Here is a 24481-nt window from a genome sequence, read left to right on the forward strand (position 1 = left end):
AATCCTCAAAGGATACAGCTACTCTCCAGAAATAAGAGGTTTCCTTTAGAACTCAGCATAAGATGTAAATCACTGAATCAGACAAGAACAGGCCCAGTAATAAAAATGCAGGAAAAATTTGAGCTCCAATTTCTACCTTTTCAGTAGGCAGTGCATATAAAAATAGTGATAACCAGGGGACGGCCCCGTGGCCTAGTGGTTAAGTTCAGCGTGCTCTGCTTCAGCAGCCTGGGTTCAGTTCCCGGGTGAGGACCTGTACCACTTGTTGGTGGCCATGCTGTGGTGGCAACCCACATACAAAATAGAGGAAGACTGGCACAGATGTTAGCTCAGGGAAAATCTTGCCTGGGAAAAAAAAAGAGGAAGATTGGCAACAGATGTTCGCTCAGGGCAAATCTTCCTCAGGAAAAAAAACAATGATAGCCAAATCGTCAAAAATAATAATATATTAGTCCAAATAGAAAATGAACTCAAATATAAGGGTTACTGTTTACAGAAGAAAACCATATAAATGGTAACGATGCTGGCTATCATGTGAAATTCTATAAATTATGTTCCTGAGAGGTTCTACTCTAGAGATTTGCCCTGTATAATATCCTTCTGATAGTCCCATATCAGTATTTCTATAATTGAAAAGAAATTTCATCTTTGCCTTAGACTAAATCGTTCCTGGAAATTTGCTCTCTTTTAAGATAATCGAAACAGTACACTTAAAAACAAACAACAAACAGCTTTTGAAACTTCACAACAGACGCTTGGAATCCCCTGCTGCTGTGTGATTTCCTCCGAGGCTCGCCTCTCTCCCTCTCCTTCCCCAAGGTTCAGAATGTGGACTATGGCATCATGCTCTGCACTGTGTACTGCTTTAAGTCATACCGTATATTCAGACCAATGTGGAAAATGATGCTAATGTTTTTTATTTTTTAAATGTCTTCTAAAGCTTTACCTTTATTTATGAATACTTTAACTTTTACAATTCTGTGGGCATTTTATATAACTATGGCAGTAAAGAAAACCTTCAATATGAAACTTTTTGCTTTGTGTATTTGGTTGGTATATTAGTGTCAACTCTTTTAATTTCACGTATTAAAATTTAACTTTAAAAAGTATAAATCCAGTTAGCAAGATGAAAAAGTTCTAATCAATAAGTAAATATTGTGCTTATAATGAACAAAACTGTACTGTATACTTAAAAATTTGTTAAGAGGGTAGTTCTCATGTTGTATGTTTTATCACAGTAAAAAAAAAAAAAAAAAAGGCACAAACCCACAGAGACAAAGCCAAAAGCAGAAAGGGAAGGACAGAAGTGTCCATGGATCACCAGAGCAACTGAAATGCCACCAGGATGCCCTCCATCTCAGGGCTTCTCTCAGTGAGCCGTCTTCATTTCCTCCTACTGCAGAACTGCTGCTTCTCAATACTGCCGATGGCTTCAGACACACGTCACAGGGCTGTCACTCAAGAGGTTGTGCTTCTCCTCCCTTAGAACTCGAAGGAAGGCTCCTTACTGGCTGGGATTGTGTTACTGCCCATCCTGTGTATATGTGATAGGCAACACCCATTGGACCTGTGTCATCAGAACAGAGGGAGGAGAATTTCCCCAAAAGAAGGTTATACCATCAAGAACAGAAGAAAGAGATCCTAGGAAGGAAAAATAACAGAGGTCATTGACAGACTACAGTTTTGCTACCCAGCACACAGATGTGTGCAAAAGTGTATACACACTGACATACACTTTCTCACACAACCTTCCCATACACATTTCCACTTCCAGAGTTTTCCTTCTTCACACAATGCAGCTCTCCATATATGACTGCAAATGCCTGCACACCTTTCTCAGGAGTCTTACCCACCTCCTGTAGACAGCACTGGGCCCGGGACATCAAGGTTATGTCTATTCGTCCAGATCAGGTCTATGCATGTCTTTTTGTGATTCATTAACCCATTCTACCATGGACCAAATGATTAGTTTTAAGCACTCACATACCCAGTATACAAAGGTAGAGATTTGAAAATAGGATAATCGTAATTTATAGAAAGGAGAAAAGGGAAGTAACAAAAACATGGCATATCAAGCCACATCTGCCTATGTTTTCTCCTGAAACGCCACTAAAATGACAGTCAACACTTTTTATTTTTTTTAAGTAAAAACCCACAAGAACAAAGAAAAATGGAAAAAGAGACAATAGCAACAATTTGGAAGGAGCAAAGCAGATGGATGAGTGATAACTGACTTTACCGACTGGAGAAAACTAACGCTAAGCTGACAGAGAAGCCCAGAGGAAGGCCCACCCTGGGAATTAGAAGGCTCTGAAAAGGAGCATAGAGGATGACAGCTGGTCGTCTGTGTAAGAAGCACTTAGAGCCTCAGACTATCTACATAACTAGCCAACTCCCCCTACCCCTTCTGCCAAAGAGTTGAGGTTTACATTTGGGTTTTCTGGAACAACACAACCCCCATAAAACCCTAGTTGTCTTAATTATCTCACCCTTGGTGGGCTGAGGCAACTCGCTTTCAGACAACCCATCTCTCTCCCTTGCAACATCATACTGAAGACTTCAAGAAGTCACTGCTACATTCTGTTATTCCTCTCGAGGTGCCCAGAACTCCAGCCATAAGGGGGCGCAAGATCTAAGTCCCAGGATCCTAGAGATTACAGTTGAACCTATTGCTTTGCTCCATAGCCATATAGCAAAGATTGGTGTATTTCTTTGCCGGGATGGAGAGTTTTGCTGCCACCTACACCTCAACTTGCCTCAGCTAGTTCCGCTCAGTGTTACACCCCACTTCTAGGTCAGTTTCTATTTTAGTCAGAACTCTTGGTTGTAAGTGACAGAAGCTCAGTTTGAATAAGCTTAGGGAAAACAAGAATTTTTTTTGTTTTTTGTAACCAAACTGTGGGAAGAGCAGGGTTCTGTGTGGCTGGGCCTCAGGTGTAACCAGAGCAAGGGGAACTCTAACTCATTTAGGTGTTTCCCTGCCTTTCTCCCTTCCTCTGTCACTTCGCCACCCCACCCACATGCTCCTTGCTCTTCTCTACGACATATCTTCTTCCCTCATACTACTACCTTTTTCACACAGCAGGGAATATAGCCATGAGACTCACGTGTTAACATTTCATAAGCTCACTACCCTACAGGGATTGCCCTTTTCTTAGTTCCAACTTGAAAACTCCCAATGAAAGTTTTATTAGGTCCATCTTGGATCATGGTACCCACCCAGGGGTTTTCTGTTTGGTGGCCCCACCTAGAATAACATGGTTGAATGGTTGGGGTCTTTTCTCCAAAAGAGGAGGTCTTCTGTCCCTAGAGAAGGTAGGGGTACTGAGGAGACACATAGCTATAGGCTTCTTTCTGGGGTGGTTTCTGGAAAAAAGTGTACATGTATATTACGTCACACCTCCATTTGCATAGGTTAGTTTCTGGAGACCCTTTTTTCCCCTATCACTTCATTTTTATTTCTCTAAAAGGTTAAATAATGCTTTCTATTCTGTTCTGTTTATGAATATGTATTGTGTTGGGACATAACACCGTCTTTCGGTGGTAACAGATAAATGTGAGAGCCAGTAATTCTAAGTAGTCACCAATTGCAGGGATCTTAAAGTAAAGGCAAGATTTTATGAGTTAGAACTTTTTTACTTTAACACATGCAGCACAAGAAGGAAAAGCAGTTTGTAAAAGCCAAAAGATGCCACAGTATAAATATTATTTGTTAGGTGTAGCAACATGAGCAAATTAAGAGATGAATTGCACTATCATAGTATTAAAATGGCTTTCTAGTGGGTACCAAGGTAAAGTGTTTATCTTGTTTTCTACAGAATATAGCAGAATGACAAAAGCCACAATCTGCTGTTTTTAGACTGAGAACAGCAGAGATATTGGGGAAACTGAGAAAGGAGGCTAAATCAAACTGGTTAAGCCAGAGATTATCCATATGTGGACTCAGGCCACTGATTTTCTTCCTTCCTGTGAAATGAGAAAAATGAGAGTTTGGTTGAAAAGCAAGAATTATTGAGGGTTTCAGCGTGGTTATGGAACAACTAGCTTGTGTGAATTCTTCATGAGAACCTCTCCAAGGCAACACAATTATTTTTTTCTTCAGTCTTTTTTTGAAAGACAGAAAAGCAGAGTAATTGAAAATTAACACATAATCTTATGGAACATCAGGGTCCTCTTGGCAGATTTCCAGAGTCCATCTGATACCCAGGCAGACAGCCAATTTTCAACGGCTTCTGGGTTTGGATTAAATTCCATTTCCATTCAAGCATTTAAGGTAAACCCTTCAGCAGTTCCAACTCAGATTAGTACAAACAAAAAGCTTGAGTATTTCCAAGTCCATACTTTAAAACCTAAGTTTGAAAAATTGAAGCTTACAGAAACATAGTAAGCATAGTAAGAGTTTCCTCCTCTCATTGGACTGAGCTTGAGGTCCTGAATGTGATCAGGAATCACATCCATTATGAACTGTCAGCAGAGAGAAAGAAGGAATGGATTTGGGGAGAAAGATTGTGAGTTCAGTGTTGTCATGTTCACATTGAGATGCCTAAGGACTCCTGGGAGTGAAGACAGGCTCTGTAGATTTTGGATGTGGGGGCCAAGAAACGGGCTGGATGATTCTCCAGGTTTTTTTCTGCCTTGAGTTAGGTACCTTTGGTCAAGACACAGGAGGAAGATTTGGGCAGGAAGATGGCAAGGTTATGTTGAGTTAGAGGTGCCTGTGGGACACCGGGGAACCAGACCATAGCATGAGTTCCTGTCATCCAGATTCTTCCAGCTGTCTCAGATTCACATAGCAAAGGGCAGACAAGTACTCAGATTCAACAAGCGACCAGTAGAGCCTACATACAAAGACACACACGCATTTTTTACGTATGCTTTAGAGGCTTTTAACTTGAATACCTCTTGATGTCCTCCTAGGATGCTGACTCAACACAGTGTACTGCTTTCTAATGATGGAGCATGCCACGGGCTGGCACATACAACGGAAATTCCTGTACCGATGTTGAACGTTCTATGTGATCCAGCTTAGACTTACCATGCTTAACCAAGTTTTTCATTCCTCTTAACATCAAACTATTAAAATATTTCAGCTTACTTTAGTAAAGCAGACATTTAAATCAGTGCTGTGGTCTAAGTTCTTACTCTTTTTCCTGGATCTCATTAAGAAACCTCTTGTCTACGTCTCACCTCACCCCCAATCCAATCTTGTCTCTGCACCCAGAGGGATTTTTCTGAAATGCAGATCTGATTGTTACTCTCCTAGTTAAAACTTTTCAGTAGCTCTTCCTTTCTACTGTACTGCCCAATTGCGTGGAAATGTTTTGTGCTAACCAGTATGGTAGCCACTAGCCAGATGTGGCTTTTGAGCATTTGAAATGTGACTAGTATGACAGAGGAAGTGAATTTTTAATTTTATTTAATTTTAATTAACTTGAGTTTAAACAGCCACATGCAACTAGTGCCAACACAATTCTGCAGGATAAAGCCCACATTCTTCAGTGTAGCTTACAAGGCCATTTCCAAGCTGGCCCTTGCTAGCCTCCCCAGCCCTACCTTATTCCACTCTTTCCAGTTGGCATCTACACTCAGAATTATGTGAATCATTTACAGTTTCCAAGCAGGTTTCTGCACATGCCACTTCTGCCTTTAGTGCCTCCCCGTTCTTTTTCCTGTTATTCTCACTCTGTGTCATCTGGTTCTTCCTTCTCAACTTAGCTTCAACTCCTCCAGGAAGCTTTCCCTAATACCCTACACTAGATTAAGTGTTCTTCCTCTGTGATCCATGGCATCTTATACATATCGTTGTATTGTAACTACCAGTTCATTTGATGCCTTTCTAGACTATAAGCTCCTTGAGGGTAAGGACTCACCAGGCTATATCCAGAAACTTACTCCTTTTCTCCAAATCTTGCTGCTGCTTGCCTCTTAATCAGTACTTCTTCTGTTAAGAAAGGAATTTTATTCTTCAAACATGTAACATCTTATAACATTGCCTGCTTATTCATTCAGGGCAGTGAAATAAAGGACATGAGTTATATCTGACTCTAATCTAGTACCCCATGGTTCACTTTAGCTGTGGCCATTGGTTATCTGTAACTTCCTTCTCCAGCAGTGAGAAACCTGGGTCCTGTCGTCCACCATCCATGGATTTATTTGTTCAGTCCTCGTAGCATGTATAGCAGTTTCAGAATTGTTGATTTATTTTTTAAATTAAGTAGATTATTGAGATATAATTCATAGACCATACAATCGGTCCATTTAAAGCAAACGATTCAGTGGTTTTTGGTATATTCTCAGAGTTGTGCAACCATCACCACAACCAATTTTAGAACATTTTCATAACCCCCCCACACTGATTTATTACTAAAAGATTAGTCACTGCAGTGTGGAGAATCGACTGTAGAGGACAAGAGCGGAAGGAGAGAGACCAGTCAAGAGGCTGTTGGAGTATCTAAGTGGCACTTGGTGAGGAATTCCAGATGCGAAGTTACAGCAGCAGTGGAGGTGGTGGAAGTGGCTGGTTTGGGATCTGTTTTGAAAGTAGAGCCCGTAGGACTTGTTAATGGATTGGATGTGAGGCATGAGGAAAAGAGAAATTAGGAAGACTCTTTGGCTTTTGGCTTGATGACTGAGTGAGTGGTGATGCTGTTTATTTACACTGGTCAGTCTGGGGGAGTAGCAGGTGAGGAAGTGGGATGGAAAGAATCAAGAGTTCTATTTTGAGTACGTTCAGTTTGAGATGCCTGTTGGGCAGCCAAGGGGAGATGTTGAATAGGCCATCAAATACATGATTCTGGAGCTCTGGGGAGAGGTCAGGGCTGGAAGTGGAAAAGGGTGAGGATTACAATATTACTTTTTTTGTAGGATTATTCTGAGAATAAGCAAAAGTATAAATAGAGATATAGATAGATATAAAAGTGTCTAATAGGTCACAGGTACTTTGTCGATAATGACTGCTACATTATTTTATTTACTCCTCAGTACTCTCTGAAAGCAAGTATTACTTGAGGTAGATTTTATATTATTATCATTTACACATGAGGGAACTAAATAAAGCATAGTGAGATTAATGTCCAAGTTCACACAGCTAGTAAGTATCAGAGTATGGACTGAATCCAAGCTGCCGGACTCCAAAGGCCATGCTCTCAATTGCTGTGCTTTCCTGCTTCCTGCTTAGTAATTAATTCTGCTACCAGCGGCTACAAACTGTCGCTCCAGGCTCAGCCTCCACATGCTTGTGCTGCTTCTGACCTTGTTCCCCACTGCTTACCTGCTTCCTCCACTCAAATCCCTTCCCTGGTGCCTAGCCCCATGGTGTGCCTCTTAACTTCTGCCAAAGGCACCCTCTCACTGCCCCTAGAGATTCTGCTGAAGCCATGAGATATTGTCACCTAGACTCCAAAGCGCCCATCCTCTGGAAGAGCAGTTCTCATACTGGAGTGTACACCTGGAAGCTTGTTTTTCCAACACAGATACCCAGGCCTTGTTCCTAGATAGCCTGATTCAGTAGAAGCCTGGGAGTTCTGAAGGAGGAAGTCTGGGAAACACATTTTTAGAAATGCCCCTTTAGACCCTACTAGTCCCCTCAGGACCGTCTGTGCACAACTCTGCTCATCATTACCATTGGTTTGGAGCTGGCGGATGCCTTGTGAGGGAAAGAGTGCTATTTAGGGTACCCCAGGGAGAGGTGAGTTCATTTCACTGTCACTCCTCTTTTTAACTCTGTGGTTCATTCTACTCCCCTTGCTTTTGCTGATTTCCCTAATTGGATAAAATTCTATTATGTCCTCTCAGAAGAGGACAGTGTCCTTCTCGTTGTAACACTTACTACATTTGCAATTTTACATTTATTTGTGTGGTCATCTCTTTTTCTGATAGATTGTTAGTGCCAAGACAGCACAACCATGTCTGGGTTTCGCTGACTGGTTTCCTCACCTCCTGGCACAGTGCCTGGTACCGAGTAGGTGCTCTATTCATTGACTCAAATGCCCAATTTCCATCAGAAGTGCTGTTAGAACTGTTGTATATTGAAAACCACTTACTTTTATGGATCGAATTGGCGTTTGACAGCTTAGAAATAGAACAATTATTATTTTTATATTTTTTTATTTTTATGCGATTCTAAACTATTCCAAACTATTGACTTTGCTTTAGAAAAACAAATTTCTAAAGCAGAAGCTATTTGTAAGTTGGAGGTTGTATATATGCTGCATACATATATGTAGTACATTATATATATATATATATATATATATATATATTTATATGTTAGCAAAAAAGGAAAGAGTTTAAATTTAAAAAGGAAATCTGGAATAACAGGTAAAACTTTGAATGTGGGTAAAACAACATAGGGGCCGGCCCAGTGGCGCAGCAGTTAAGTGCGCACGTTCTGCTTCGGTGGCCCAGGGTTCACCTGTTCAGATCCCGGGTGAGGACATGGCACCACTTGGCAAGCCATGCTGTGGTAGGCGTCCCACATATAAAGTAGAGGAAGATGGGCATGGATATTATTAGCTTAGGGCCAGACTTCCTCAGAAAAAAGAGGAGGATTGGCAGCAGTTAGCTCAGGGCTAATCTTCCTCAAAAAAAAAAAAGAAAAAAAAGAACAACATAACACCCATGCCCCAAACAAATGGTCAGAAAATTCTTGGACACTTAAGTTCTTCATCTACTATAGGCAGCTACTAATAGTGTTTTTCATTTGGGCTTAGATATCTAGTTATCTGGCAAACAACACTAGTCCTGAATAGCAGTCTTCCAATAAAGCTAAAATGGAGTTTATAGACTGTTGCTTTTATAGTAAATGTCTCCAATTTCTGTTCTTCCATTCCGTTGGGAACACACTCTGGTCAGATTTTCACTTCCTATTACTCTACCGAAGTCAAAGTCAAGGACAACATTGACTGCCTCAGTGCTAAATCCAGTGGTGAATTCTCAGGACTTACCTTGCTTGATCCATCAGTGGCATTTGACATAGATGATCGCTTTTTTCTACTTGAAACACTTTCCACACTTGCCTCCAGGTATTGTGCTCTTCTGGTTTTTCCTCCTATTCTTTCTTGGTCTCCTTTGTTAGTTTTTCTGTACCTTTTGAACTCTAGATGTTAGTATGCTGGAGGAACCACTTCTCTTTTCTGTCTGTACTCACTCACTGTAGGGAGCCCACCCAGACTCATAGCGTGTAATACTGTCTACATCCTGGTGACTCCCAAACTTATGTTTCTGGCCCAGACCTTCTCCCTGAGCTCTAACCTCGTATATTCTCCTCCTGATCAGTACTTTCACTTGGATATTTAATACGTATCTCACAATTAGCATGTTCCAAAGTGAGTTCTGTGTCTTGCCCCACCACACCTACTTCTCCCAAAGTCTTCCCCATCTCAGTTAATGGCAGTCCTGTTCTAGTTGCTCAGTGAGAACCCTTGATTCTTCTCCCATCTAACCTGTCAGATTATTAGATCAGCTCTATCCAAAAATACCATCAAAATATGTCCGGGATCTTGCTATTTCTTACCACTTCTACTGCTGCTACTATTTTCTTAGTCACTCTTGTCTCTTACCTGGAATGTTGCAGTAGCTTTCAAGTTAGCTGCTTTGTGTTCTGGCACTTTGTGTTCCATACAGCAAATGATCCTATTAAAATATAAGTTATATCATACCTCACCTCTGCTTGAAACCCGCCAATAACTCCTCCTATCAGAGTCAAAGCTAAAGCCCTTGCAGTGGCCGCGAGGTTATATAGTGCTGCTTCTCCATCTGTCTGCCATAAAGAAGCAGTTTTGTTTTGTTTTCATTTCTAGTTTGAAGTAGACTGATACTTTACACAAGTATGATAAAAATGAATTACTACAGAGACAACTTCCACTCTGGTCATGGGGAAGTAACTGGTGTCACATTAGCTCTCCCACTATAAACTACTAGAAAATTGGTCTGAATATAACAACTATTTTCAGAAATTAGACAGTAAGTAGGGAAGGACTGATCTTTGAGGGAATGGAAACAAGTGAGGAGAGTCCTATGATTGCCCAGGCTTTCTGCTGGGAGGCATTTGTCAGACTCCATTGCAGGATACAAGCAGAGCAAAGCAGTCTTGCTGAGAATGAGGACGTAAAGATTGGAGTTTGGGGAGGCTGGAGTTTGCCAAGCAGAATACCAGAGAGGAGGAAGGTTGCAGAGAAAGAGCTCCATAAATCTGCATAGAGCTCCCTTGAGACTTTGGCTGAAAACTAAGGTATGTTTGCATAGAATAAGATTTTACAAGACCAGCAAAAAACAACTACCTGGGAAAGAACAACTCCTGGATATTTGAAAGTAGAACCTGAGCTCACACAGTTGTTTGAGTTCCCACCAACCAGAGTAGAGAGACATCATTAAACACTTGGGGCATTCAGTAAAGACTCCAGAAAGGCCACCCCTTAGGAGCAGGTGAAAATGGCCCTACATAAAGGTTACTGTAGATCTGCACTAATGAAGCTTAAACACAAGCCTCGAGAGGATGAAGCTGTCCACAGTAAATTAACCGACTACCAAGTTCTTTGGAGGAAAACAACAAAATCCAGACATTCAACAGTATAATATTCACAACTTCCATCGTACAGTAAAAAATTAGAAGATGGGCTGACCCAGTGGAGTAGTGGTTAAGTTCATGCACTCTGCTTCAGCGGCCCAGGGTTCGTGGGTTGGCATCACTGGCATGGACCTACACACCCATCATCAAGCCATGCTGTGGTGGCATCCCACATACAAAATAGAGGAAGACTGGCACGGATGTTAGCTCAGGGTCAATCTTCCTCACCAAAAAAAAAAAGATGGTTGCAGTTGATTGAAGCACATCAGATACATAAAAATCTATGAGTTCAGGGCTGGTCCCGTGGCCGAGTGGTTAAGTTCACGTGCTCCGCTTTGGTGGCCCATGGTTTCACAGGTTCAGATCCTGGGCACAGACCTGGCACCGCTCATCAGGCCGTGCTGAGGCGGCATCCCACATGGCACAACTGGAAGGAGCCACAACTAAAAATATGCAGCTGTGTACTGGGGGGCTTTGGGGAGAAAAAGGAAAAAAAAAATCTATGAGTTCATATGAGTTCACAGTGATACTCAAAAAGAAAACTCCTTGGTAAACCATTGGAGTTTGCTAGGGCACTAACTCGTTGTTTTGAATTTTGTTAAATAATAAGAAATACCCACCATTTGTTTTACCTTTCCTGAATGAGCAGTATTTAAAGATAAACAAATAGAGGAAATTAATGAATGCAGAAAAGATGATAAAATTGGAAAAGCAACATTTTGCAACCCCTAATGAAATAATGAATCTAGACGAGAATCATCAGTAAATGCTAAAACCATTGGGTGAAAAGTTGGTGGGACTTTAAGATGGAGAGATGCAGCCAATAACATCGAATCCGCTGATCAATATTTATATTCCATTGTGTGCCTCCTGTTTGACTTATAAGTGCATCATATTCCCCATGATGGATTCTAGCCCCTTCTCAAAAATAAAACAAAAGAAAAAACTTTAATCAAGTATCTAGGTCTAACCCCAGGGGATAGAGAAACAAATGGCACTACAGGAAACAGTCAAATCCAGAATGTAGGATATGCTACAAGATAACCTGTATTCTTTGCAAATAAATGACATGAAAGAAACAGGGAAGAGAAAGCACTGTTATAGGTTAAAGACTTATCAGCCAGATGTCAGGTGTGTGAACCTTGTTTGGATTTTTTAACTGTGAAAGGATATTTTTTAAGGTTTGAGGAAATTTTCAGATGGACTGAGTTATTAAAAAAAATTTTGTTAATTTTTTAGGTGTGATAATAGCATTGCAATTATGTAAATTAAGTATTTCTGAGTGAAATAATAGTCTGGGATTTGCTTTGACCACCTCTTCCTGCACAAAAAGTTGGGAAAAGGAAGAACAGACTAAACAAGTTGACAAAAATGTTAATTTTTGTTGAAGTTTGTGATGGGTACATGAAGGATAGTCGTTAGATTACTCTCTCTATTTTTTTGCATATTTTACCATTTCTATAGTAAAAAGTTAAAAAAAAAAAAAGATCACATGCGTAAGGACCTTCCATATATCTATGAGAGATAGCCTCACTCAGAAGGTAGACAGTGTTGTCTTATAAGACAATGATTTTGGTTTAAGTACCAATTTTATGGGAGAAAATAGAATGATTCTAAAGACAGTATCGTTGTAGAAATAAAAAGTTTAGGGGCCAACCCAGTGTTGTAGTGGTTAAGTTTGCATGCTCTGCTTCAGTGGCCCAGGGTTTGCAGGTTCAGATCTTAGGTGTGGACCTACACGCACAGCTCATGAAGCCGTGCTGTGACAGCATCCCACATACAAAATAGAAGAAGACTGGCACAGATGCTAGCTCAGGGCCAATCTTCCTCACCAAAAAAAAAAAAGAAAAGAAAAGAAAATTTTAACTGGTGTCCTGAGGTAACACTGAAAACTCTTACATGTGGAGAAAAATCTATAAAAGCATTAGGGGACCGCTTAGTGATGTTAAATAGACCCACTCTGCCTGTTTTACTGCCAGAGGGCATTCCCTAAAGGGGCATCTATCACAGAGCCCAGAACCTGGACAAGACTGGTTGGCAGAGTTCCTTGGTGACCCCTCCTTGGTTTCTCCTCAAGGGCTGTAGTGTCAGCCAGCCTAAGCCATCTCCTAGGGGACTACTTTTGTTCAAAGGATTTGTGAGATGTATTCCCTATGGTCTAACACCATATTCCATAATGCTTTGTGGTTTTTTATGATTTTCCTTATGATTTATGATTTTTTCCTGTTTTCTTTGAAGTTTGCCCATTTTAACCCATGTTCATTTCTCGCTTTGTGTGTGTTTGTGTCTTGCTTGCTGTCTTTGCCTCCGTTGTTCCTAGGTTACAGTATAGCCAGGATAGACCCCATCACTTGGCCGATGAGCATGCGCTGATAGCCTCCTATGTGGCCCGTCTGCAGCACTGTGCACGGTCAGTGGTAGGGCAGCAGCAGGCGGGTCGCCGAGGGCTGATCAAAGGGATGGGGAGCTATGTTACGGGGTTGCCAGCGGGAAAAAGCTTTGCATGTGGGGTTTTTCTTGAGAAGCTACCAGCTGTGTTTGGCAGAGGTTAAGTAATTGCTAAAGCATTAGCTTCTAAAAGAGAAGGAAGCTTGCCAGGCCTGGGCACTTACCAAAACATATAGTCAGAAATTCTCCTTTTAAGTGGAGTTCACTTCCTTCAGATTACACTTAAAGAGTGTATGAACCTCAGAGAGAGGTGCAGTCCCAAAGGTGTACATTCTCAGAAAGATTTGGTGCAGCTTCCTACTGTTCATTCTTGCCTAAATAATGAAATCTTTCTGTTGACATTCAAAGGGTAGGGTTGATCAGCCCACAGATATCTCATTCTGTCTAATCTTTGATACATCGCCCTGTTACATCTTTACATGTTACATCTTCATCTCGTCCCCAAAATCTATCATTGTTGATTATTGAAGTGAGTGGTTTTCAGCAGTGATATTGAATCGTCGTTACCTGAGGGCTTTTTCCAAATGATACATACCTTCTCATATTATAATAATTATATGTATTATAATAGCCCCCACATACCCCTTTTCCTGAAAACTACTGTGGTGGTGACTCACTGTTAATATGGGAATATGACTGATCCCTCAGCAGGTTAGGATGGAAGATCGTTTGATAACTGCTCACTGCAGCAAACTTAACCCTTCAAAAGAGTTAATGCCAAACCAAGTGCTGTTACCTTCAGGCAGACCCAAAGTCACCTGCCCACTCCATGCCCATGCCACCACCATTCTGCAAGGAGAATGGCAGGTAAAGTTTAGATAATCTAAAGCCATCCTTCCCCTCTGCGTAGCAGCAAAGAAGAGTCACTGAGCCCAACAGCTTGAGGTTCTTATTCTTAGAGAGACAACCATAATTTATAAGCTAAACATGTAAGAGAGGCTGGAGCCTTAAACTTTTACCTTAGTTCTGCCCATAACGTGCCATGGCTCCATGGGAAGGTCATTTGACCTTGCTCTTATTTCCCATAATAACAGAAGAATAAATTAATAACCAACGTGCAAAAATATATATTTGAAAAGGACTGTTTTTAATAATATACTTCATACCATTTCCTATAGTTTTCCCAGTGTGACTAAATAGTGTTATTATTTTTAGGCATTCACCTATCTCTAAAGCCTTACGGAGACTGTGAGGCTCTCTTCACCTCCCACCTATGTTTAATAGGCTTAGCCTATGGGAGGGAAAGAAAGGCCTGATAAGCGTGCATCGTATCACAAAGAGTGTCTCCTCATCCAGGAGATGATTTCTCTGCACTCTGTCTCAGCCCCTTGGGCTCCAGGAATAGAGTTGTCTCACCCCTGGGAGGACAGCTTACTTATTATCAGTGAGGGCAGTTGTCCGGGTGATGAAACGTTTCCATGGCGAAAATAGCAGCACAATGTTGGACAGAGACTGCTACCTGATATTTCAGCCCAAGAAGATTTACGGTAGGTGTAACCAAGGCCCTGAAGTCTCATGGCTTAGGGAGTAGGCTCCCTGAGCAAGAATTGGTGTCTGGGAACCGTGGGAGAACGTGAGGATTGGGTGAGTACTGCATCTCTTGTTGATTTATAGTCTAAGGAACTGACCTTCATACTTCCTCAAAGAAGTCAGAAATTTCCTGGCTAATTCTGAAAATGAAAGTCAGTTCAAGCAGAAGAATAAGGAACCTTTCTAATTTTCTTCATAATTTTTGTTGACCTTAAAACCTCTCATTAACATAAAGTTCTAGTTTCTGTCTGGAAAGCATAGCCAACTAAAGCAACCATGTCGTCCATATTTGGGCATAAATGACAAATGGGATTAACCTTCCTAAGGAGATGCAGTGTGATGGAGAAGGAGGAACTCTTTTGCACAGGATAACCTATTGCATCCCTTGCCAAAAAAAAAAGACCAGCCACTTAAGTCCTACTTCTTAGGCTGCCAGTCCCTCCATAATATTATCTACTCGTTTTGTTAAGTGTTCATTTTTGTTGTTGTTTATGTAAAAGATAAAGATAGTTTTCTCATTTCAGACAAACACCTTTAAGGTGCACATATTATAGTTCAGCCCTCACCTTGGGGCCTTGACCCCAAGGTACTAAAGCCAACAGATGGTAGCATCTTCTTATTACGAGATCGTCTTTTGAGGGGGTGATTGTACGTGCTGGAGACTGGCATTTGCACACCTAGCGTTATGAAGTGTTCAGAAGTGTAACAGATGGAAGACTTAAAGCACATTTAAAAGAAAAAATCCATCCTAGAGGAAAGACCAAGTTAGGCTTGAAGAATTACCCACAGAGACAGAAATACAGAAAGGTGGGAAAATGCAGTTGATTCCATATATGAAAAGGTAAGACAGATCTCTATTGATTTAACTTCACCCTTCCCAGATTCCCCTCAGTAATTATAACAAGATTTGATGAGTATTGAACTCATGTCTTTAAATTTTTTCATATTAATTGTCATATTGCCAAATTTCAGTCAGGGGTTTTTGGAACTCCAAGAATCTTGGGCTAATGTAGAAGCAAGCCACAGCAGCTGTCTCTGGTCAGTTAGTCATCATTATCACTGTTATCTTAAAGCATATGCCAGACTTAAACAAAGATAATTATATAGCCACAGTCCCTCTTAATCTATGAATGTCCTGATATGGATAAAGGATAGTTGATGTAACATGCTAAATTAAAGGAGTCAATTATACGGTAATCATTCAAAAATTCTTTGTATCTCATATACACAGAGCTAGACAAGAACACTTCTTTCATCCAGGTGCGGAATTATCTCATAGACCACCTAGGTGGGTCTTTAAATTTTTAGAGTGTCTGTTAAAGAGTAATAGACTACGTTATTTCAGACTGAGATGGAGCTGTAGTTGTGGAACAAGCGTGGTAAAAGAAGAGAAAGGGGCATTGAAAGATACCATGGAATCTTCTCTGCCTTTACCATATATTGGGCCTGCCCTAGCCCAGGTTCCTCAGTTTTGCTCAGCTATGTTAAATGTCCTTTTTCTCAGCCCTCTGTTTTTCATGATGCTTTGGTTTTCTCTTGGACTTTTTGAATTCAAGACCTATGTCTAAAAGTCATGAGTTTTTTCAAAGCATTTGATTAGAAATCCCTGTCTTTTCTCAGCCCTTGCATTCAAAAAGAAGTGCCCCTTCTGATGGTGTAGGAGCAGTGGAGATATGCTGCTGAAGAGAAATGACACACATGGCCTCATCGTTTCTCTAAATCCCATGTCTTAGAAGACCATTAGTATTTATCACTCAGGCCTCCATTTCCTTTGCTACCATTCTTTTTTGCAAGCAATAGCAAAGGGTGTTTAATAGATACCTGTTGAATTTTTATCTCTTTGGCAGTGTCCTGGACAGTCCTAGCCGACTGGATGAGGAACACCGGCTTATAGCTCGCTATGCTGCCCGTCTGGCTGCAGAGGCAGGAAACATGGTGAGTGAAGAGAGGATCCCAGTAGAGTAGCAGAAATTATCGTTACTTTAGGGGTATGGTAAACATGAAACTCAGGGGAGTGGGTACTCACAGACAGAAGGGGAGAAGTGGGTTCAGGGAAGGGATTACAGTGGCCTTTAATTTTATCTACAGTATCCTTTTCCTTTAAAAAATGAATAAAGAAAAGAAAATCAAAGAACCAGAATTTGATTCTTTAAAAAGCTCAGCAAAATTAATAAACCCCTAGAAATACTGATCAAGAAAAAAGGAAAAAGAGCAAATGCAAATTATCAATATCACAAATGAAAGAAGACACATTGCTGCAGATCCTACAGACATTATAAAGATGATAAGGGAATATGCTGTGAAATTTTTTGCCAATAATTTTGACAACCTAGATGAAATAGACAAATTCCTTGAAAGATACAATTTAACAAAACTGACATAAGAATAAATAGAAAATCAAAGTAGTCCTAAATCTGTTAAAGAAATTGAATTCATAATTAACTTTCCACAAAGAAAATTTCAAGCGCAGATGGCTTAACTGTTGAATACTATCATATACTTAAGGAAGAAATAATAACAATCTGACATAAACTCTCAGAAAATAGAGAAAGAAGGAACACTTTCCAAGTTATTTTATCAGGCCACTATCCCCTGATGCCAAAACAATACAAGACCATTATAAGAAAAGAAAATTGATGGCCAAATTCTCTCATGAACATGGATGAAAAAATCCTTAACAAAATTTTAGCAAATTGAATCCAGCAATAGGTAAAAAGGATAATACTCCATGATCAAGTGAGATTTATCCTAGGAATGCACACTTACTTAATATATAAAAATCAGCCAATGTAATTCACCATATTAGCAGTTTAAAGAAGAAAATGATAAGATCATTTCAATAGAGCAGAAAAAGCATTTGACAAAATATGATACCCATTTATGATAAAACTTGTTAATACACTAGGAGTAGAAGAAACTTCCTCAACCTGATAAAGAACACCTACAAAAAAACCTAGAGCTAATATAACCCTTAATGGTTAAATGTTGGAATAATTTTCCTACCTAATATTGAGAACAAGAGAAAGATGTCCACTTTCACCACCAAATTGTATTGGACATCCTAGCCCGTGCAACACAAGAAGAAGAAAAGGGCCTGAATATTGAAAACGAAGAAGTAAACCTGTCATTACTTGCAGATGACATGATTGTGTATAGAAAGTCCTAAGGAGTTTACAGAAACTCTGCTAAAATAGATACATGACTTTTTAGTAGTGTTGCAAGATACAAAGTAAACACACAAAAAATGATTGTATTTCTAGCTACTAGCAGTGAACAAGTAGAAAATTAAATTTATAAAAAATACCATTTAACATTAAAAAACATCAAATACTTATAGATAAATTTAATGAAAGACATTCAAAACTGAAAACTATAAAATATTCCTAAGAGAAATTAAAGAAAACCTTAATAGAAGGAGAGGTATGGGGGGCCAGCCCCGTGGCCAAATGGTTAAGTTCGCGCGCTCTGCTTTGGTGGCCCAGGGTTTCCCTGGTTTGGATCCTGGGCACAGGCATGGCACCGCTCATCAGGCCATGCTGAGGTGGCATCCCAAATGCCACAACTAGAAGGACCCACAACTAAAAATATACAACTATGTACCGGGGGCTTTGGGGAGAAAAAGGAAAAATAAAATCTTGAAAAAAAAAAAAGGAGAAGTATGCTATATTCATGGGTTGAAAGGTTCAATATTGTTAAGATGGTAGATTTCCCCAAATTGATCTATAGATTCAATATCAATCAAAATCCCAACAGACTTTTTTTAGAAATTGGCCAACTGATTTTAAAATGTATTTGGAAAACCAAAAGTCTTAGAATAACCAAAACAGTCTTGAAAAGGAACCAAGTTGGAGGACTTAACCCTACTTGGCATCAAGATTTACTGTAAAGCCACAGTAACTAAGAAAGTGTGGTATTGGCAAAAGGATAGGTAAATAAATCATCTAGAAAATGGATTCACACATAGAAGGTCAGATGGCTTTTGACAGGGCACAAAAGACATTCAGTTGGGAAAAGAAAATCTTTTTAACAAATGCTGCTGGAACAACTGTATATCTATATGAAAAAAAGAACCTCAACCCTCAACCCCTACCTCACACCATACATAGAAACCAATTTGAAACGTATCATAAACATAAAAACTAAAACCATAGAGCTACTAAAAGAAAGCTTAGAAAAATATCTGTATGACATTCGGGTAGGCAAAGAATTCTTAGACGGGTTACAGGAATCACAAACCATTTTTAAGAACCTGATAAACTGGACCTTATCAAAAATAAAATCTTAGGGGCCAGCCTGATGGCACAGCAGTTAAGTTCGCACATTCTGCTTCTCGGCGGCCCAGGGTTCACTGGTTCGGATCCCGGATGTGGACATGGCACTGCCTGGCAAAAGCCATGCTATGGTAGGCATCCCATGTATAAAGTAGAGAAAGATGGGCATGGATGTTAGCTCAGGGCCAATATTCCTCAGCAAAAAGAGGAGGATTGGCAGTAGTTAGCTCAGGGCTAATCTTCCAAAAAAAAATAATAAAATGAAATAAAATCTTTTGCTCATCGAAAAATATTATTGAGGCCGGCCCTGTGGCCTAGTAGTTAAATTAGGCCTGCCCTGCTTTGGTGGCCTGGGTTCAGTTTCCAGGCGTGGACCTACACCACTCATTGGTGGCCATGCTGACGTGGTAACCCACGTACAAAATAGAGGAAGATTGGCACAGATGTTAGCTCAGGGACAATCTCCTTCAAGCAAAAATAAGAAGATTGGCAACAGATGTTAGCTCAGAGCAACTCTTCCTCAGCAAAAAAAAAGATATTATTAAAAAATAAGCAGACAAACCACAACCTGGAAGAAAATATTTACAGCACATGTCTGACAAAGGACAAAATATATAAAGAATTCCTGCACCTCAATAATAAAAAGACAAACCAAGTTTTTGTGTGTGTGTGTGAGGAAGATTGGCCCTGAACTAACATCTGTTGCCAATGTTCCCCTTTTTGCTTGAGGAAGATTGGCCCTGAGCTAACATCTGTGCCAATCTTCCTCTGTTTTGTATGTGGGACACCACCACAGCATGGCTTGAAGAGTGGCATAGGTTTGCACCCAAGATCCGAACCCATGAACCCCGGGCCATCAAAGCACAGCACACGAGCTTGACTACCTGACCACTGGGCTGGCCCCAAACCAAATTTTTTAAATGGTGAAGACTTGGACAGACACTTCACAAAAGACAATGTACAAATGGCCAATAAGCACATAAAAGAGTGGCTGATATCATTAATCCTCAGGAAAATGCCAGTTCAAACCGTAATGACCTACTAGAATGGCTAAAATGAAAAAGACTGACAACAGCAAGTGTTGGAGAGGATGTGGAGGGCTCAGAAATCTCATACATTGCTGGTGGGCGTGTACGTGGTACAGCTACTTTGGAAAACTATTTGGTAGTTTCTTAAAGAGAGAAACATCATCCTAAGACCCAGGAATTCTACTCCTAGATATTTGTCCAGGAGAAATGGAAACATCTGTCCAGAAAGAGCTTTGTACAAGAATGTTCATAGCAGTTCAAATCATATTAGCTGGAAACATCCCAGGGATTTATTAACACAAGATTAGGTAAACAAATGTGGTATGTTCATACACGGGAATTTAACACAAAAAAGGAATGAACACTGATACATGCAACAACATAGATTATATAAAAAACATTATGATGAGTGAAGGAGGCCAGACACAAAAAGATACATACTGTTTGATTCCATGTATATGAAATTCTAGAATAGGAAAAACTAATTTATGGTCATGGAAATCAGATCAGGGACTGTTTCTGGGAATGGAGATATTAAAGGGAGATGAAGAAAATTTCTGGACTGATAAAAATATTCTGCATTTTAATAAAGGCATGAGTTACGTGAGTGTATGCATTTGTCAAAACTGAATGGCATCTTTAAGATCTGAGCATTATATCTCAAGTAAAAAGGAACCAAAATGGTGAATATGCAAGAGTTTGGTTGTGTTGGGAAGTGGCTACCCAGGGATTTTCCATCTGTTTCCTGCAATTTTGAAATAATTCATAATAAAATGTTTCCTTTTTTCCTGTTCAGTTTTCCACCCTTTACTTTCCTTGAAGAGTTATATACATATTAATATCCATCCCCTCTCGCTGCCATGCACTCATTCATCTTATTCATTGGCAAATATTTGTTTTGTTTCTGTGATGTGCCATATTGGGTACTATGATAAACAAATGATTCCTTCCCTGATGGAACTAACAATCTAGTGAGAGAGACAAGCATTAAACAATCACACTATTAAACATGACTACAAATAATTAAGTTCAGTGGAGGAAAAATATAGGAAGCTGTGAAAATGTAGAGCGGGTCCCTTATCCTGAAGAATGAGGGATGGCTTCTGTGAGAAAGTGTTACTTGAGTTGGGATCTGAAAATAAGTAGAAGAAAATTCAGCTTCCTGGGAACTGAAAAGGACTAAAAACCAAAGCAACCCAAGAGCTGCTGTTGCTGCCACTCCTGGCCTCGGCTCTAATTATCATGAGGTGCAGTGGGCAAACTTTGTGCATATGCAGAGTGGAGAGTTGGAAATGAAGCTCTCACGTAAAGCTAGGTCCTGAAAGCATTATAACCTGGTGAAGGTGTGGTGTAGAAGATGGCCATCCGCTAACACAGAGGTAAGATGGGAAGACTCATGGGTCTCCTTCTATTGCAGTGGAAGAAGAGGATTCCCCTAGGAATTCACTGTCTTGGGTCTGTCTATACTTGTGTTCGGTGGATTTACATTACTTCATAGTTTGAGAAACACCAAGGTGAAATTTTAACATAAATTTAACCCGAATGCATCTAACAGAAGCAAAATGTAAATCCTTTCCTAAGGTTAACATTCTCAGTTGAGGCCTAGCAGCTCAGGTATACCTCGCAGATATTGTGGGTTCAGTTCCAGACCACTGCCGTAAGGCAAAAATTGCAATAAAGCAAGTCATGGGAAGTTTTTGGTTTCCTAGTGCACGTAAAAGCTATGCTTACACTACACTGTACTCTATTAAGTGTGCGATAGCATTGTGTCTAAAAAAACAATATGTATTTTAATTTAAAAATACTGCTAAAAAATGCTAACCATCATCTGAGCCTTCAGCAATTTGTAATCTTTGCTGGTGGAGGGACTTGCCTCAACGTTGATGGCTGCTGACTGATTAGGTAGTGGTTGCTGAAGGTTGGGGTGGCTGTGGCAATTTCTTAAAATAAGACAATGAAATTTGCCACGTTGATTGACTCTTCCTTTCGCAAACGATTTCTCTGTAGCATGCGAAGCTGTTTGATAGCGTTTTACCCACAGTAGAACTTCTTTCAAAATTGGAGTTAATCCTCTCATACTCTGCCACTGCTTTATCAACTAAGTTTATGTATAATTCTAAATCCTGTTGTCATTTCGACAGTCTTTACAGCATCTTCACCAGGAGTAGATTCTTTCTCAAGGAACCACTTTCTTTGCTCATCTATAAGGAGCAACTCCTCATCCATTCAAGTTTTATCATGAGATTGCAACAGTTCAGTCACATCTTCAGACTCCACTTCTAATTCTAGTTCTCTTGCTGTTTCCACCACATCTGCAGTTACTTCCTCCAGTGATGTCTTGAACCCCTCAAAGCCTTCCATGAGGGTTGGAATCAACTTCTTCTAAGCTTCTGTTAGTGTTGATATTTTGATCTCTTCCCATGAATTATGAATGGTTTTTTTTTTAAGATTTTATTTTTCCTTTTTTCTCTCCAAAGCCCCCAAGTACATAGTTGTATATTTTTAGTTGTGGGTCCTTCCAGTTGTGGCATGTGGGATGCTGCCTCAGCATGGCTTGATGAGCAGTGCCATGTCTGCGTCCAGGATTCGAACTGGCTAAACCCTGGGCCGTCGAAGCAGAGCGCAAGAACTTAACCACTCGGCCACGGGGCCAGCCCCATGAATGTTCCTAATGGCATCTAAAATTGTGAATCCTTTCCAGAAGGTTTTCAGTTGACTTTGCCCAGATCCATCAGAGGAAACACTCTCTATGGCAGCTATAGCCTTACGAAATGTATTTCTTAAATAGTAAGACTTGAAAGTTGAAATTACTCCTTGATCCATGGACTGCAGAATGGATGTCGCGTAGCAGGCATGAAGACAACACTAATCTTGTTGTATATCTCCATCAGAGCTCTTGGATGACCAGGTGCATTGTCAATGAGCAGTAATATTTTGAAAGGAATCTTTTTTCTGAGCAGTAGGTCTCAACAACAGGCTTAGAACATTCGGTGAACCATGTTGTAAACAGATGTGCTGTCATCCAGGCTTTGTTGTTCCATTTACAGAGCACAGGCAGAGGAGATATAACATAATTCTTAAGGGCCCTAGGGTTTTCAGAATGGTAAATGAGCATTGACCTCAACTTAAAGTCACCAGCTGCATTAGCCCCTAACGAGAGCCAGCCTGTCCTTTGAAACCGGGCATTGTCTTCTCTCCAGCTCTGAAAGTCCTAGATGGCATCTTTTTCCATTATAAGGCTGTTTTGTCTACATTGAAAATCTGTTGTTTGGTGCAGCCGCCTTCATTACTCAGCTAGATCTGTCAGATAACTTGCTGTAGATTCTACATTAGCACTTGCTCCCTCACCTTGCACTTTTTTGTTATGGAGATGGCTTCTTTGTTAAACTTAATGAACCAACCTCTGCTGACTTCAGACTTTTTCTTCTGCAGCTTCTCACCTCTCTCAGCCTTCATAGAATAGAAGAAAATTAGAGTCTTGCTCTGGATTAGGTTTCGGTTTAAGGGAATGTTGTGGCTGGTTTGATCTTCTATCCAGACCACTAAAACTTTCTCCATATCAGCAATAAGGCTGTTTCACTTTCTTATCATTCGTGTGTTCACTGGAGTAGCACTTTTAATTTCCTTCAAGAACTTTTCCTTTGCATTTACAACTTGGCTAAGTGTTGTAAGAGGTCTAACCTTCAGCATATCTCAGCCTTCAACGTGCCTTCCTCACTAAGCTTAATCATTTCTAGCTTTCAGTTTAAAGTGAGAGACGTGCAAGCCGTCCTTCACTTGAACACTTAGAAGCCATTGCAGGATTATGAATTGGCCTAGTTTCAATATTGTGTCTCAGGGAATAGGGAGGCCTGAAGAAAAGGAGAGAGAGAGGAGAACAGCTGGTCAGAGGAACAGTCAGAAGACACGTTTATGGATTAAGTTCACTATCTCATATGGGCCTGGTTTGTGGTGCCCCTAAACAATTACAATGGTAACATCAAAAGTCACTGATCACAGATCACCATAACAAATATAATAATCATGAAAAAGTTTGAAATATTGTGAGAATTACCAAAATGTGTTGCAGAGTAACACGAAGTAAGCAATGTGACACGAAGCAAGCAAATGCTGTTGGAAAAATTCCTATAGACTTGCTTGGCTCAGGGTTGCCACAGACCTTCAATTGGTAAAAAATGCAATATCTGAGAAGCACAATAAAACAAGATATGCCTGTATTCCCACAGGAAGAGTCTAACTAAACATGAACTCCTAAGCTGACACTGCAATTTTAGGACCTCAGTGACTTTAGGTATTAGAATTATTGGCTATAAAATAACTATTTTAAAAAAAGGGGGGCCGGGGCCAGCCCCGTGGCTGAATGGCTAGTTTGTGTACTCCACTTCAGCAGCCAGGGGTTTCACCAGTTCAGATCCTGGGTGTGGACATGGCACCACTTGTCAGGCCATGCTGAGGCGGCATCCCACATAGCACAACCAGAGGCACTCCCAACTAGAATACACAACTATCTACTGGGGGACTTTGGTTGCGGGGCGGGAGAGGAGAAGGAGGAGGAGGAGGGGGAGGGGGAGGAAGGTTGGCCACAGGTGTTAGCTCAGGCACCAATCTTTAAAAAAACATAAAATATGTTTAAAATT

General features: G+C 40.4%; 1 protein-coding gene across 7 annotated transcripts in view; it reads left to right on the forward strand.

The window, feature by feature from the left end:
* DTNB (dystrobrevin beta) overlaps positions 1-24481 on the forward strand; it is a 233619-nt gene that overhangs the window by 158239 nt on the left and 50899 nt on the right. For all 7 annotated transcript variants that reach the window (XM_046662557.1, XM_046662560.1, XM_046662562.1 and 4 more), the window contains 2 exons: positions 12888-12977; positions 16393-16480. In XM_046662557.1, coding sequence (XP_046518513.1) covers positions 12888-12977; positions 16393-16480 — 178 coding nt within the window. The remainder of the gene's footprint in view (positions 1-12887; positions 12978-16392; positions 16481-24481) is intronic.

Source organism: Equus quagga, chromosome 5, assembly GCF_021613505.1.
Source record: "Equus quagga isolate Etosha38 chromosome 5, UCLA_HA_Equagga_1.0, whole genome shotgun sequence".
NCBI classification, from domain to species: Eukaryota; Metazoa; Chordata; class Mammalia; order Perissodactyla; family Equidae; genus Equus; species Equus quagga.